The sequence below is a fragment of the Pongo pygmaeus genome, chromosome 19 (assembly GCF_028885625.2).
Source record: "Pongo pygmaeus isolate AG05252 chromosome 19, NHGRI_mPonPyg2-v2.0_pri, whole genome shotgun sequence".
In the NCBI taxonomy this organism is placed as follows: Eukaryota; Metazoa; Chordata; class Mammalia; order Primates; family Hominidae; genus Pongo; species Pongo pygmaeus.
In genome coordinates this window covers 75,306,686-75,323,792 of record NC_072392.2, presented here as the reverse complement: position 1 = coordinate 75,323,792, position 17,107 = coordinate 75,306,686, and the positions used below count along the sequence as shown (strand labels likewise).

The 17,107-nt window shown below is 46.9% G+C and overlaps 1 protein-coding gene across 7 annotated transcripts in view; it reads left to right on the top strand.

Annotated features, from left to right (window-relative positions):
* The window catches only part of STAT5B (signal transducer and activator of transcription 5B), an 81,820-nt gene that overhangs the window by 61,827 nt on the left and 2,886 nt on the right, over positions 1-17,107 (top strand). For 6 of the 7 annotated variants that reach the window (XM_054457587.2, XM_054457590.2, XM_054457588.2 and 3 more), the window contains 11 exons: positions 428-583; positions 976-1,155; positions 1,830-1,917; positions 2,012-2,134; positions 3,188-3,280; positions 7,070-7,276; positions 8,774-8,868; positions 8,970-9,100; positions 11,559-11,729; positions 16,443-16,494; positions 16,801-16,908. In XM_054457587.2, coding sequence (XP_054313562.1) covers positions 428-583; positions 976-1,155; positions 1,830-1,917; positions 2,012-2,134; positions 3,188-3,280; positions 7,070-7,276; positions 8,774-8,868; positions 8,970-9,100; positions 11,559-11,729; positions 16,443-16,494; positions 16,801-16,908 — 1,404 coding nt within the window. Of the gene's footprint in view, positions 1-427; positions 584-975; positions 1,156-1,829; positions 1,918-2,011; positions 2,135-3,187; positions 3,281-7,069; positions 7,277-8,773; positions 8,869-8,969; positions 9,101-11,558; positions 11,738-16,442; positions 16,495-16,800; positions 16,909-17,107 lie in introns of those variants that run through there. The other variant, XM_063655942.1, reaches the window with a different exon arrangement.

Here is a 17,107-nt window from a genome sequence, read left to right as displayed (position 1 = left end):
GTGTGGGGCGGCCAGCGGGCAGGGCAGGAGGGGCTGGTGGGGACCCCAGCTGCTTCTGCGTCCTGTGCTGGCTCCTGCAGCAGGCCCCCTCCATCCTGGGACAGCTCTTGTTTCTCCAGGGAGCCTGGTTCCTCAATCAGACTTTGGCCCCCATCCTGTGCACCTCCCCCAGGAAGGGGGCTGCTGTCCTGGGGGTGGGACAGGGCTCAGGTGTGTGGGGTGATGCTCGGGCTGTTTGGGCCTAGTCAGGGTCGCCCCTCCTGTGTACGTCTCTAATTCTGGGAGGCAGGGAGCTCTGCTCTTCCCATGGATGGGAAGTGTGGTGAAAGCACAGAGCCCTCCTAGGGGAGCGGGAGCTGTGTCTTGGGGACTGGCGTCTGTGCAGAGGAGCCATTGTCCTCCTGTTGGCCTTGGGGCTCTCGTGCAGGTGTGAGAAGTTGGCCGAGATCATCTGGCAGAACCGGCAGCAGATCCGCAGGGCCGAGCACCTCTGCCAGCAGCTGCCCATCCCCGGCCCAGTGGAGGAGATGCTGGCCGAGGTCAACGCCACCATCACGGACATCATCTCAGCCCTGGTGACCAGGTGACCGCTGCCTGTTGGCCATTCCCAGGAGCTTGGGGCAGCTCCTGCCTGCGTGTGGGGGGCTGCAGGTGCCTTCCAGACCAGCAGATCCTCTTCCTGCCTCTCATCCCTCCCCACTCCATCTCCAGTTGCTGTGGCCCTTGCCCAGTTTCTCCTGTGGACACTGCAAGAGATGCCTTTGGGCTGCAGCCCATGCCAGCTTCTGTGTTATCTCACTCCCCTCTCCATCCTCTCCCTGGACTCTCACGGCTTCCCCGGGAACAGAGGCTGTGCCCGAGCTCTTCACCTCCTGAGCCCCTTGGGAGGCAGCCCCACCCCTACCACAGAGGGACTGAGCGCCGTTTCCCCTGCGCCACCCTCTCATAGTGCATCTGTCCCTGTGTCCCCTGCAGCACATTCATCATTGAGAAGCAGCCTCCTCAGGTCCTGAAGACCCAGACCAAGTTTGCAGCCACTGTGCGCCTGCTGGTGGGCGGGAAGCTGAACGTGCACATGAACCCCCCCCAGGTGAAGGCCACCATCATCAGTGAGCAGCAGGCCAAGTCTCTGCTCAAGAACGAGAACACCCGCAAGTAATTGTGCAGCTTCTTCTCGTTCCCTGCTACTTGTCTCATGTCCTGGCAACAGGAAAAAAAGAATTCTGCCTCCTGTGTCAGATCCCTGTTTGCCCTTCTGGCCTCTTCTGGGCATCAGCAAAGGAATATAAGGAAGTTCTTGGGCCTGGCGCGGTGGCTCACACCTGTAATCCCAGCACTTTAGGAGGCCGAGGTGGGCAGATCACCTGAGGTCAGGAGTTCAAGACCAGCCTGGCCAACATGGTGAAACCCCGTCTCTACTAAAAATACAAAAAAAATTAGCCGGGCGTGATGGCAGGCACCTGTAATCCCAGCTACTCGAGAGCCTGAGGCAGGAGAATCCCTTGAACCCGGGAGGCAGAGATTGCAGTGAGCCGAGATCACGCCACTGCACTCCAGCCTGAGCAACAAGAGCAAAACTCCGTCACAAAAAAAAAAAAAAAAAAGTTCTCCTAGGAACTGTTTTCTGTGAAGATAGTTTGATCTTGTTTCATTTTGTAGAGATACGTCCAAGAAGATTACATGTATGTGTTATGTAGCTAACATTTCCTCTAAATGACGTACATTTTTAGCAAACTTCTCTATTTCCTGCTACCCCAAATTATATTATTTACTCCGCATGTCCTGAGACCCTGGCATGAGTTTGGAGCTGGTCTCTCTCTGATTTGCAGTGATTACAGTGGCGAGATCTTGAACAACTGCTGCGTCATGGAGTACCACCAAGCCACAGGCACCCTTAGTGCCCACTTCAGGAATATGGTGAGGGTGGAAGAAGAGGAAGAATGAATTTTTCCCTGGTCTTTGAGGGGAACAACTTACATCTTACGTTTCGTCTTATATTTCTTCTTTGTAGTCCCTGAAACGAATTAAGAGGTCAGACCGTCGTGGGGCAGAGTCGGTGACAGAAGAAAAATTTACAATCCTGTTTGAATCCCAGTTCAGTGTTGGTGGAAATGAGCTGGTTTTTCAAGTCAAGGTAAAGCCTTTCCTCAGCTCTGCGTGTGCGTGTGCGTGTGTGTGTGTGGTGTACTTTATGTTACAAAATAATTATTTTTATCACATAGCATCTTCTTCTTTTTGACTATTGGTAAACTGAAAATGGACTGACCTCACCCTGAGAACTGTTTCACTTAGATTCTCTTAAGACATGAACAAAGGCCAAGCACAGTGGCTCATGCCTGTAATCCCAGCACTTTGGTAGGCTGAGGCAGGCAGGTCACTTGAGGTCAAGAGTTCAAGACCAGCCTGGCTAACACAGTGAAACCCCATCTCTACTAAAAAGTACAAAAATTAGCCAGGCGTGGTTGCACGTGCCTGTAATCCCAGCTACTCAGGAGAATCACTTGAACCTGGGAGGCTGAGGTTGCAATGAACCGAGATTGTGCCACTGCACTCCAGCCTGGGCAAAAGAGTGAGACCCTGTCTCAAAAAAAAAGAAAAAAAAAGACATGAACAAACAAGGCCCAGTGCAGTGGCTCACATCTGTAATCCTAACACTTTGGGAGGCCAAGGCAGGAGGATTGCTTGAGTTCAGGAGTTCCAGACCAGCCTGGGCAACATAGTGACACCCCGTCTCAACAACAACAAAAAATTAAAAAATAAAAAATAAAGCATGAACGAACAATAATGAACTGAACTAGCTGGAGAGGTAGACTACAAAATGGATATGAGAAACATTACTCAGGATGAATTTGAGTAAAGGTTGTGGTAAGTTTTAAATTTGTTATTTGTATTTTTTTCTCAGAAATATCTCCAATAGTCTTTTCTCTCTCCTGTTCTCCATGTAACTTTGAGAAACTTTATCCTTCAGAAATATCTAAGCAATATTGCTTGTAAAATATTTAAAATTTCTAAGATTGTGCCAGTATGAAAAGTCATATTATTCCTGGGGCCATTTAGATTCTGTGTCTGAGAGGAACATTAACTGAAACTTGGAAAATAAAAGTGTTGTGATAATAAGAAAAAAAAAAAAGAGAAGGAGAAGAACTTGAGGCTCGTGGGCGCTCAGCCTTCTCTTGTGTCTTTTTAGACCCTGTCCCTGCCAGTGGTGGTGATCGTTCATGGCAGCCAGGACAACAATGCGACGGCCACCGTTCTCTGGGACAATGCTTTTGCAGAGCCTGTGAGTGGATTCCTTTGGCATGTGGGTCCCAAAATCAATGCCAGTGTCATGAATCTCATTCATGTATTATCCCTTAAAAAGCATAGGAAAAGGCCAGGCGCAGTGACTGACACCTGTAATCCCAGCACTTTGGGGGGCTGAGGCGGTTGGATGACCTGAGGTCAGGAGTTCAAGACCAGCCTGGCCAACATGGCAAAATCCTGCTTCTATTAAGCAATACCAAAAAATTAGCTGGGCGTGGTGGCACACGCCTGTAGTCCCAGCTACTTGGAAGGTTGAGGCATGACAATCACTTGAACCTGAGCGGCAGAGCTTGCAGTGAGCCGAGATCACACCACTGCACTCCAGCCTGGGTGACAGAGTGAGACTCCATCTCAATAATAAAAAAAAAGCATAGGAAAAAAGACGCTGTTTTCTTTAGTGGGAGGCAGAATAGAAAGAATGTGGAAAGTGGAAAGAACATGGGCTTGACATCGGGCCAGGGTTTGAACTGAGACTCCACCGTTTCCTCGCTGCATGACCACATGGGCAGTTCACTTTACCTCTCTGAGCCTGAGTTTCCAGCAAGTGTCTGCAGCACAGGGATACCCTTGCTCTACAGCCTTGTTAGGAAGATTAAATTAGATAACACAGAAAATGCTTGCCACACAGTCAGTACTCAGTAAATATTATTTTGAATCCTTGGGTGAAACTATGAATGGGATTTGGGACTCCCAGGTTCACTCCAGAGGTTAGATCTCTCCAGAGGCTTACTTTAGCATAGAAGTTGCTTCATACCCTCTTCCTTTCGATAAATGAAGATGCTGTTAAACGTCTTTTCCACATTTTAGTTTCTGTGATTCATTCCAGGTCTCATGAAGAATGAGATACTTTGCCTCAAGGAAGATATAATTTGGTGGATTTATGCACCCAAATGCTATCTGAATCCCACTAGCATGCTGCTTGATGAGCATTTTAAAGATCTCATAGGCTGGGTGCAGTGGCTCACGCCTGTAATCCTAGCACTCCAGGAGGCCAAGGCGGGCAGATGCCTTGAGCTCCAGACTAGCCTAGGCAACATAGCAAAATCCTGTCTCTACAAAAAATACCAAAAAATTAGCCAGGCATGGTACACCAGCCTGTAGTCCCAGCTACTTTGGGGGGCTGAGGCGGGAGGATCGCTTGAGCCCAGGAGGTCCAGGCTGCAGTGAGCCAAGATTGTGCCACTGTACTCCAGCCTGGGTGACAACGCGACACCCTGTCTCAAAGAAAAAAATTTTTTTAGTAGACAAGGTCATTTGTTACATATTTCCAATAGAGATTAGTCCATAAAAGCATGATAAAAGGGTAATCATTTGGGACATAAGAGTATGTCCTTCTCTAAGTATATCCAACAAACCTTGATTATGTTTTGTTTTGTGGCTGTTAGAATATAGGATTTGACTGTTAGTTCAGCAGCTCATTTACAAAACAGCATGGACAGCATGGGTTACCTTCCAGTTGTGTGTAAAGAAGGTGAAATGGAACCTTCTGGCTCATGTGGAGAGGCTTAACGTTTCCCAACAGTCCTCTTTAGAGAAAAAGTATTTTACTGCAAAGGTGAGATTTTTAAAAGAGTTTCTACCATGTTTCACTTACAAACTCTGAATTAGAAGCTCCTTTTTGAAACTGTCTGTCTGCCTCTTGTCCAGATAAGCCTCCTAGATAAGATTGCTACATCTCTCGTTTCCTTCCCTGCCTGTCCACAGATCACACTCTGTGTACCTTTGGCATCTCCTGCACCTTGTAATTACTCAAGTATCTTGTCTAAATAAATAAGCATTTTTAACATTCTCAGCTATGTTAATGACTACTTACATCTTATGCTATTTTATTTTTTTGAGACAGAGTCTTGCTCTGTCACCCAGGCTGGAGTACAGTGGCATTATCTCGGCTCACTGCAACTTCTGCCTTCTGGGTTCAAGCGATTCTCCTGCCTCAGCCTCCTGAGAAGCTAGGATTACAGGTGCATGCCACCACGCCCAGTTAATTTTTTATATTTTTAGTAGAGACCAGGTCTCACCATGTTGGCCAGGCTGGTCTCAAATTCTTGACCTCAAGTGATCCACCCACCTCAGCCTCCCAAAGTGCTGGGATTATAGGCGTGAGCCACTGCACCCAGCCGACCTTATGCTATGTTAAAATAAAGACTTTCAGCTGGGCACGGTGCCTCACACCTGTAATCCCAGCACTTTGGGAGGCCAAGGCAGGTGGATCATTTGAGGTCAGGAATTCGAGACCAGCTTGGCCAACATGGTAAGACTCTCATCTCTACGAAAAATACAAAAATTAGCTGGGTGTGGTGGTGCGTGCCTATAATCCCAGCTACTCGGGAGGCTGAGGCAGGAGAATTGTTTGAACCTGGGAGGCAGAGGTTGTAGTGACCCGAGATGGTGCCACTGCACTCCAGCCTGGGCAACACAGTGAGACTCTGTCTCAAAAAACTAAAAAATAAAAAATAAAGACTTGCGGCCAGGCACAGTGGTTTATGCCTGCAATCCAGGCACTTTGGGAGGCCAAGGCAAGCGGATCTCTTGATCCCAGGAATTCGAGGCCAGCCTTGTCAACGTGGCAAAACCCTGTCTCTACAAAAAACACAAAAATTAGCCAGGCATGGTGGTGCACGCCTGTAGTCCCAGCTGTTTGGGAGGCTGAGGTAGGATAATTGCTTGAGCCAAGGAGGCAGAAGTTGCAATGAGCCAAGATTGGGCCGCTGCACTCCAGCCTGGATGACAGAGCGAGACCTAAAAAATAAAAAACTTGTGGAAATTTATTCTCCAGATATATTTGCCTATGTGTCCTATGGGTCAAATTACATAAGAACATTGCAGCATTGTTAGTAATAGCTAAAGATGAGGCTGTAACACTGATGCCCATCTATGGGGGTCTGGTGAAATTTCTTTATGTGCTGATAGGAGGTCTCCCAGATAGAGGATTAAGTGAAAAGAAGATGCAGAACATGTGGATTTTGTGCTGTCATTTATGAAGAAAAGGAAAAGGTATATGTCATTGCTGGCATGCATAGAATATCTTTGCTGGGATACACAAGAAACTGTTAGGTGCCTTTAAAGAAAAGAACTGGGTTGCTGGGAGACAGGGATAGGGAGTGACTTCACTGTATAGCCGTCTATGCTTTTTGAATTTTAAATTGTGAAAATCACCTATTGAAAAAAATGTAACAAAATAAAATGGAGTACTATGGCTGAATGGGTTGAAAAGCAGTTTATTAAAAGTTAATGTTCTAACCTATTTCTCAATAAAGCCATCCAACTCAAAATTTCCACTCTTCCATACCAAGTTGTTTTACTTTGAGCTAGAATTCTTGGCAGAAGGAGTCGAAGGCAAGGATTCCACATGTGTACACACATGCCGACACGTGTACACACATACGCACACTCTCTCTGTTTGTACCTAGAGGACCAGTCTTTCAGATTTCTAAATTCCCAAGGTGTTTACAATCTTAAGAGCCAGACCTTGGTTATGTTTTGGTTTGTGGCCGTTAGAACATAGGATTTGACTGTTAGTTCAGCAGCTCATTTACAAAACAGCATGGATAGCATGGGTTACCTTCTAGCTGTGTGTAAAGAAGGTGAAACGGAACCTTCTGAATTTCACAGAACCGTGTACCCCAGCAGAGTCCAAATTTATCCTCAGGCCCTGCAAGACAAATGTGTATAACCACTCCCAGCCATCAGTGTTTTTCTTTTGTGGCTTGAGGGAATAAATCATGCAACTGTTTTCTCATCAGATTCTGGCCTCTCTCCCTCTCAGGGCAGGGTGCCATTTGCCGTGCCTGACAAAGTGCTGTGGCCACAGCTGTGTGAGGCACTCAACATGAAATTCAAGGCTGAAGTGCAGAGCAACCGGGGCCTGACCAAGGAGAACCTCGTGTTCCTGGCGCAGAAACTGTTCAACAACAGCAGCAGCCACCTGGAGGACTACAGTGGCCTGTCCGTGTCCTGGTCCCAGTTCAACAGGGTGAGGGGCCCAGCCGCCAGCCGCTGTTAGATCAGTCCTTCCCGACCAGACGCTCTCAGGAGTCTCCCTGCCCTGGGCCCTTATTCTTCATGTCTCTAATACAATGTACCAAAAGTAATAGAAGCTTCTGACTAGATGGACAACTTGAGAGTTACCCAGGTCACGTGTAGAAAATTACATCTTTGCATATTTTAAATAAGTTGACCTTTGTCTACAGTTAATGCATTTTCTTCCTTTGTAAAGGAAATAGAGCAAAGCAGATGTTAACATAGCTCATGAGAAACAAAGCTTTTGAGGGGATGCGAACTCTGGGCCTCTCTCCCCTTCACTCTCTTATGTTCCCCATGTGTAATGCCAGATCAGGCTCCTATGGGACCCAGAACCCACAAAGAGGGATGCCGATGAAAGAAACTTCTCCTCTAGCATCTGCTAATTCAAACGTCACTTTGATTTTATTTTTATTATTATTTTTTTTTTGAGACAGAGTTTTGCTCTTGTTGCCCAGGCTGGACTGCAATGGCACGATCTTGGCTCACCGCAACTGCCGCCTCCCAGTTTCAAGCGAGTCTCCTGCCTCAGCCTCCCAAGTAGCTGGGATTACAGGCGTGCGCCACCACACCCGGCTAATTTTGTATTTTTAGTAGAGACGGGGTTTCTCCATGTTGGTCAGGCTGGTCAGGCTGGTCTCGAACTCCCAACCTCAGGTGATCTGCCCACCTTGGCCTCCCAAAGTGCTGGGATTACAGGTGTGAGTCACTGTGCCCACCCTATTTATTTTTGTTTATTTATTTATTTTTGAGGTGGTGTCTCGCTCTGTCACAAGGAGTACAGTGGTGCATTCTGGGCTTACTGCAACCTCTGTCTCCCAGATTCAAGTGATTCTCCTGTCTCAGCCTCCTGAGTAGCTGGGATTACAGGCGCCCGCCACCATGTCCAGCTAATTTTTGTACTTTTAGTAGAGACGGGGTTTCACCATGTTGGCCAGGATAGTCTCAAACTCCTGACCTCAAGTGATCTGCCTACCTCAGCCTCCCAAAGTGCTGGGATTACAGACGTGAGCCACCACATCCGGCTGTCACTTTGATTTTAATTTAATTTTTGTTTCTTTTCCTACACCGCCCACCCCCAAGGTGTTTTAAATGTCCTTAATTTGGAGCCTAACAATGTGCATTTCTCAGAAGCTCCCAGGTGACACTGATGCTGCTGGTCACAGACCACACATCGAAACTAGCAAGGGACGGGTCAGCCCAGCCCCAGGTGAAAGTGTCTGTAGCAGGAGCCCACTGGGTGTTGGTAACTGCAGTTTGGTATTTTCCCCTTCTTCCCTCTTTTCCTCTCCATGGGACCATTAGGTAAAACTCAGGTAGGCGGGGATATTTGTATGCCTCTGACAAGGGTAGATGTTTGTTTCCCATTTAATTTTTCCAATTAAATATGTGTATAATATTCCAAGTGTTACTCTTGTTTTCTTGTGTTCACTGTTGTATCTCCAACCAGGAGAATTTACCAGGACGGAATTACACTTTCTGGCAATGGTTTGACGGTGTGATGGAAGTGTTAAAAAAACATCTCAAGCCTCATTGGAATGATGGGTGAGAATCATTATTTCTTAAGGCACCCACAGAGTCTGAAGGTCTTCTTTCTGGCATCATAAGTCACACTCTGCTTCTGTCCTTTGTCCTTGGTGATCCAGGGCCATTTTGGGGTTTGTAAACAAGCAACAGGCCCATGACCTACTCATTAACAAGCCAGATGGGACCTTCCTGCTGAGATTCAGTGACTCAGAAATTGGCGGCATCACCATTGCTTGGAAGTTTGATTCTCGTGAGTGCCCCTCCCTTCTTATGTCCAAAGTTAGCTGCTTTCATTACAAAATTATTTTAACAAATAATTTAGTGGGTACTTACTATTTGTTGGGGTCAGTACTAATTATGGGAAACATAAATGTATAGCCATGACATACTTACTCATAATAAGGCAGCCTATGAAAAATACTATTATGGGAAACACAATTACTAATTTGGTTATACATGAAAGTATATGGCAACATGGTTATACATGAACGTTTAACCATGACATGGCTACCTATGATACAAGAGTCTGTGCAGAATCTCCGTTGCTTCCCTCTTAAAATGTTTGCCTGATTGTATTACTCTGCATAAAGCTTATTTCAGTGAAGAATTACTTTGATGATTTGGAGTTCTTACAGTAGTAAAAATATTCCTTTATCCTAATTAACATATGGATATTGCCATCTACCGTTTCTACCCAAGATGTTAGTTCTTTTCTTTTTTTGAAACAGGGTCTCACTCTTTTGCCCGGGCTGGAGTGCAGCGGCACAAACATGGCTCACTGTAGCCTCGACCTCCTGGCCTCAAGCAGTCCTCCTGCCTTAGCCTCCTGATTAGCTGGGACCACAGATGTGCACCACTACACCCATCTAATTTTTAAATTTTTTGTATGTTGCCCAGGCTGGTCTCGAACTCCTGGGCTCAAACAATCCCCCGCTTTGGCCTCCCAAAGTATTGGGATTACGGGTTTGAGCCACTGCACCAGGGCATCAGGAATGTTAGTTCTCTCCTCTGACCCTCACAATAAGAGTAGCTTGCTAGTTCATTTTCTGTGAATTAAAGTTTTTAATAACTTTTGGCTGGGTGCAGTGGCTCATGCCTGTAATCCTAGCACTTTAGGAGCCTCAGGCAGGAGGATCTCTTGAGGTCAGGAGTTCAAGACCAGCCTGGGCAACATAGCAAGACCCTGTCTCTAAGTAAATAAATAAATAAGTTAATTAGCTGGGCATGGTGGTGCTCATGGTGTGCGCCTGTAGTCCCAGCTACTCTGGAGGGTGAGGCGGGATGATCACTTGACCCCAGGAGTTCAGGGTTACAATGAGTCATGATCACATCACTACTCCAGCCTGGGCAACAGAGTAAGACCCTGTCTCTTAAAAAAAACAACAAAAAAAAAGTCTGGGTGCAGTGGCTCACGCCTGTAATCCCAGCACTTTGAGAGGCCAAGGCTGGCGGATCATGAGGTCAGGAGATTGAGACCATCCTGGCCATCACAGTGAAACCCCATCTCTACTAAAAACACAAAAAAATTAGCCGGGTGTGGTGGTGGGCACCTGTAGTCCCAGCTACTTAGGAGGCTGAGGCAGGAGAATGGCGTGAACCCAGGAGGCGGAGCTTGCAATGAGCCGAGATGACACCACTGCACTCCAGCCTGGGCAACAGAGTGAGACTCCATCTCGAAAAAAAAAAAAAAAAAAAATTCATCACTTTTAATAGCTCTTATGCTTTCTCTGGTTGTGGGCATGCTTCCTAGCTCATATATCTTTGTATGGGAAATCAGGCATTGGGGGTCAGTAAGAACTGTTTCTTCTACTGAGGGCCAGAATACTGTTAGAACTTGAAACGTCTGAGATCATTGGATCTCTTGGGAAGTGATTTGTGTATTACCTGCTTATCTACCCATGGCTTTTATTTTTATTTATTTATTTATTTATTTATTTATTTATTTTTTGAGATGGGGTCTCTGTCACCCAGGCTGGAGTGCAGTGTCATGATCTCAGCTCACTACAACCTCCACCTCCCAGCTTCAAGCCGTCCTCCTACCTCAGCATAGTACCTGGGACAACGGATGAGTGCCACCACACTTGGCTGATTTTTGTATTTTTAGTAGAGATGGGGTTTCATCATGTTGGCCAGGCTGGTCTTGAACTCCTGACCTCAGGTGATCCACCTGCCTAGGCCTCCAAAAGTGTGGGATTACAGGCATGAGCCAACATGCCTGGCCCCCACCCATGGCTTTTAAAACTATTTCAGGCCGGGCATGGTGGCTCACGCCTGCAATCCCAGCACTTTGGGAGGCTGAGGTGGGTGGATCATGAGGTCAGGAGATCAAGACCATCCTGGCTGACATAGTGAAACCCCATCTCTACTAAAAATACAAAATTAGCCAGGTGTGGTGGCATGTGCCTGTAATCCCAGCTACTTGGGAGGCTGAGGCAGGAGAATCACTTGAACCAGGGAGTTGGAGGTTGCAGTGAGCCAAGATCGCACCACTGCACTCCAGCCTGGTAACAGAGTGAGACTCCATCTCAAAATAAGTAAGTAAATAAATAAATAAAAGTATTTCATCTATAACCCATGGTTATTTTTAAATGGAGATTTCTATTGGAGCCATTATAATGGCAAGCTTGAATTTATAGTATGTTTGGGTTTTAAGATTTCCTAATTCAGAAATCATGTTTAGAATGTGATTGTTCTGTTTATTGATCTAGAGGAAAGAATGTTTTGGAATCTGATGCCTTTTACCACCAGAGACTTCTCCATTCGGTCCCTAGCCGACCGCTTGGGAGACTTGAATTACCTTATCTACGTGTTTCCTGATCGGCCAAAAGATGAAGTATACTCCAAATACTACACACCAGTTCCCTGCGAGTCTGCTACTGGTAACAATGTTCGCATTCTGATTTGATTTTGTTGTGTGTGTGTGTGTGTTTGCATGCCTGCGTGTGTTATCTCTCTTGCATGAAAACCCACACAATTACCATTCAGTGAGAGCAGTTTGAGCATTTTCCAGGGCAGATGTAAACCTTGGGCCGGATTCTTCAGTCATACAGAAAACACATCTGCCACTAATCCCAAATATCAAATTGAAGAAAACAAATTCTTTTTAATATAAGCTTAGATCAAACAAAATTAGAGAGGTAAAATTTTGTTTTTCATGACAGAGATGGTTTTATTGCTTTCTGAGTTTAGAAGTATTACATATTTATTATAAAATTTTCAGAAGACACATAAAGGCATAAAAAAGAAAACAGCCTGGGTACAGTGGGTCATGCCTGTAATCCCAGCACTTTGGGAGGCCAAGGCGGGTGGATCATTTGAGGTCAGGAGTTCCAGACCAGCCTGGCCAACATGGTGAAACCCCATCTCTACAAAAAATACAAAAATTAGGTGTGGTGGTGGGCATTTGTAATCGCAGCTACTCGGGAGGCTGAGGCATGAGAATCACTGGAACCCAGGAGGTGGAGATTGCAGTGAGCTGAGACCGTGCCACCGCACTCCAGCCTGGGCAGTAGGGTGAGACTCAGTCTCAAAAAAAAAAAAAAGGAAGGTTGGGCGTGGTGGCTCATGCCTGTAATCCCAGCACTTTGGGAGGCTGAGGCAGGCGGATCACCTGAGGTCGGGAGTTCAAGACCAGCCTGACCAACGTGGAGAAACCCCACCTCTACTGAAAATACAAAATTAGCCTGGCGTGGTGGCACATGCCTGTAATCCCAGCTACTCGGGAAGGCTGAGGCAGGAGAATTGCTTGAACCCGAGAGGTGGAAGTTGCGGTGAGCTGAAATCGTGCCATTGCACTCCAGCCTGGGCAACAAGAGTGAAACTCTGTCTCAAAAACAAAACAAAACAAAACAAAAAAACAGATACCACACAACATCTCTCATCTAGAGATTAACCTCTGTGGATGATTTAGTGACTATTCTTGCACTCTATGTATAGATATGTATTATACATTGCATCACTCGATGCTTGAACTTCCTGTGTGGAGGTTATCTAGCAGCAGAACGAAGACCATAAACAAGGAAACATATTCAGGCCGGGCGCGGTGGCTCATGCCTGTAATCCCAGACTTTTGGGAGGCCGAGGCAGGCAGATCACCTGAGGTCAGGAGTTTGAAACCAGCCTGGCCAACATGGTGAAACCCCATCTCTACTAAAAATACAAAAAGTAGTCAGGTGTGGTGGTGGGCGCCTGTAATTCCAGCTACTTGGGAGGCTGAGGCAGGAGAATCGCTTGAACCAGGGAGGCAGAAGTTGCAGTGAGCCGAGACTATGCCACTGCATTCCAGTCTGGCGACAGAGCGAGACTCCGTCTCAAAAACAAACAAAACACAAATATATTAACTTAGTGATGGGCGCTCTGAAGACAAATAAAGCAAGGTAGAGGGATAGAGAAGTGGCAGGGAGGAGAGTGGAGGTGTTATTTTACTTGAGTGGTCAAGGAGGGTTTCTCTGAGGACATGTTTGGTTTTTTTGTTGTTGTTTTGTTTGTTTGTTTTTTTGAGACGGGGTCTCACTTTGTTGCCCAGGCTGGAGTACATTGCTCACTGCAGTCTCAAACTGCTAGACTCAAGGGATCCTCCCACCTCAGCCTCCCACATAGTTGGGACTACAGGCATGCACCACCAATCCTGGTTAATTATTTTATTTTTATAGATATGGGGTCTTGCTATGTTTCCCAGACTGGTCTCAAATTCCTGGGCTCAAGCAATCTTCCTTCCTCAGTCCCCCAAGGTTCTGGGATTATAGGCGTGAGCCACTGTACCCAGCCAGGATGTGATATTTGAAAAGACCTGAATGAAGTGAGGAAGCTAGCCATACAAAGATCTAGAGAAAAACATTGTATGCCAAGAGAACAAGTACAAAAATCCTGGGTTGAGAATGGGCATGTCTGGAAAGCCTCAGGAGGGCCAGGGAGGCTGGAGCCTCTTGAGCAGGGAAGATACGTGGTAGGAACTGAGGTCAGGGCACTCCAGCCTTGGAGTTCAGGGTGAAAGGTTGGGATTTGGACCATACCATATGTAATTTTTTGTGACTTTTTTTTTTTACTTGGAAATATATCCTAGGTAGCTGGGCATGGTGGCTCATGCCTGTAATCCCAACACTTTGGGAGGCCAAGGCAGGTGGATCACTTGAGGTCAGGAGTTTGAGACCAGCCTGGCCAACATGGTGAAACCCCGTCTCTACTAAAAAAAAATACAAAAATTAGCCGGGTGTGGTGGCAGGCACCTGTAATCCCACCTACTCAGGAGGCTGAGGCAAGAGAATCACTTGAACCCAGGAGGCGGAGGTTGCAGTGAGCCAAGATCACACCACTGCACTCCAGCCTGGGCAACAGAGCGAGACTCTGCCTCAAAAAAAAAAAAAAAAGAAATATATCCTATGCAGAGTTACAGCTCAGTAAATGTAATCTTCCAACCTCATTTTGATGATTGCATACAATCCCATTGTATGGTAAGTTACATGTTGGTTATTTAAGATACTTATAATTTGGGCCTGGGCACAGTGGCTCATGCCTGTAATTCCAGCACTTTAGAAGGCCGAGGAGGGAGGATTGCTTGAGCCTAGGAGTTTGAGACCAGCCTGGGCAACATAGTGAGACTCCATCTCTGCAAAAAAGAAAAAGTTAGCTGCGCTTGGTGGCGCATGCCTGTAGTCCCAGCTACTCAGAAGGCAGAGGCTGGAAGATTGGTTGAGCCCAGGAATTTGAGGCTGCAGTGAGCTATGATTGTGCCATTGCACTGTAGCCTATGTGACAGAGTAAGACCCTGTCTCACACACAAAAAAAAAATCCTATTTCTGGCAGCATTTCTTTGGTTTTTAACTTCTTAGCCAATCTATAAAATTCTCTGTACACTGTAAAGCACAAAAAACATGTTATGAAAAGGTCGTTCCTGACACTTGAAGCCCTAGAAGAAGATTAGGGTAATAAGCAATTGGTGAACCCTGCAGCATTTCACCCTCTTGGGCTACTTAAATGATAAGCTCTTTGTCCTATAATCATAGTGTGATCGTCCTTGCCTAGTATAATTAATGTCGTACTGATTCCTATATTCACGTACCCAGAAACAATACTTCATTCTCTCATGTCAGATAATCATTCTTACCACCTGCTTACCTGGATTTCCATAGTCAGCCTTCTGAAAAGGTAACTGTGGTCGACCAGATCACGTGCAGGTTTATCTGCTCATCTGCCACCATCCCAGTGAGGATTCTGTGGGAAGCAAAGGACACATCGCGTTCTTGGCACCAACAGTGCTCACTGGGACTAGTGACATCAAAGTACCCCAAATGCAGAAACACCAGGTGTGAAGGAGCGTGCAGGTGCTGGGAAAAGTAGCCTTCCCTTTCCTGAAAGACTAGACACTCAGAGTTAGAGGAACCTCAGACATCATCAGATCAGATCAGCGGCTCTCCAGTGCCTAGGCCTTTCTGTAAGATCCCTGACATGTATCCACCTTCTGCTTGAAAACCTCCAGTGATGGCCAGGCACCATGGCTCACACCTGTAATCCCAGCACTTTGGGAGGCCAAGGCGGGTGGATCACTTGAGGTCAGGGGTTCGAGACCAGCCTGACCAACATGGAGAAACCCCATCTCTACCAAAGATGCAAAAATTAGCTGGGCATGGTGGTGCGCACCTGTAATCCCAGCTACTCGGGAGGCTGAAGCACGAGAATCGCTTGAACCCAGAAGGCAGAGGTTGCAGTGAGCTGAGATCGCACCACTGCACTCCAGTGTGGGCAACAGAGTGAGACTCTGTCAAAAAAGAAAAAAAAAAACCTCCAGTGACAAGGAAATCAGTCCTTCCTAAGATAAATCATTTCTTTTCTGGGCAGTTCTACTTAGAACATTCTTCCCTACATGACTGAACATTTGTCCTCTTATGACCTGCCCCTCCTGGTCCTGATTGTATCCCCTGGGTCAGGTAGAACAAATCCTGTCTCTCTGCTGCATCTTGGACTTCAAGCTTTTCAAGGTGTTTTTTTTTTAATTAGTATGCAATTAGTGCTTGACTTAGATTTGTATTGAAGTCCATAGTTTCCATGGTTTGAAGAATTTATTGAAACATCCAAGCCAATTTGGAAGATATCTTGAATTTCAGTTTTAGTGCTGACCTTCTCCTCTACCAGGTCTTCCTAACAGATTGAAATATTAAATGCTTGGCCAAGTGCGGTGGCTTACGCCTGTAATCCCAGCACTTTGGGGGGCCGAGGTGCGCGGATAACTTGAGGTCAGGAGTTAGAAAACAGCCTGGGCAACATGGTGAAACCCTGTCTCTACTAAAAATACAAAAATTAGCCAAAGTGTGGTGTTGCACCTGTAATCCAGCTACTCAGGAGGCTGAGGCATCGGAATCATTTGAACCTGGGAGGCAGAGGCTGCAGTGAGCCGAGATTGCACCACTGTGCTCCAGCCTGGATGAGAGAGTGAGACTGTTTCAAAAAACAGAACAAAAAAATATTAAGTGCTTGTGTCATATCCTTAGATAAGTTAGGTGGTTGTGTTCTGTCCTAAGAAAAGATGTGATTCATAAGGAAGATCACATTTTTGTTTCACTTGAGAACTTTGATTCACCACGTTCTTCCCTTGGCAGCTAAAGCTGTTGATGGATACGTGAAGCCACAGATCAAGCAAGTGGTCCCTGAGTAAGTGTCCAGGTGGCTCTGGCTCTCCTTCTGCCTCTTTCCTCCTCCCCCAGACCCTGCCTCCCATCCTGATCCTGGGCCCAGCTTTCCGCTCCCCCAGGGAACCTGTCTCAGCCCTGGGGAGGGACCTGGGCTTGGTCACGCTATGCCAGTACCTGAGGCCCCACTCCTGTAGCTGGAGCCCCAGGGCCTAGTGGGGCACTTTGTCCTTCCACACCCCGAGAAAGACAAAGATACCCCTTGGTCCCCTCCCCAAGTCAGCTGCCTCGGCCTCCCTGGCAGCTGAAGCTCTGTTCTCTTCTGCAGGTTTGTGAACGCATCTGCAGATGCTGGGGGTGGCAGCGCCACGTACATGGACCAGGCCCCCTCCCCAGCTGTGTGCTCCCAGGCTCACTATAACATGTACCCACAGAAGTAGGTGGCATTCTCGTGGGGGTCCACAGGGGAGGAACTGGGGGCTCGGCCCCAGGCTGGCCCCTGGAGGGCTGGTGGGCAAAGGAATCCAGAGCTCCTCTAGGTCTGAGACCACCCAGCCCTGGCCCGGGCTCTGGCCTTTGGGAGGGAGAGATTTGACCAGAAGTGATTGGTGGTTTAGAGTCGGGTTGGGCAAATG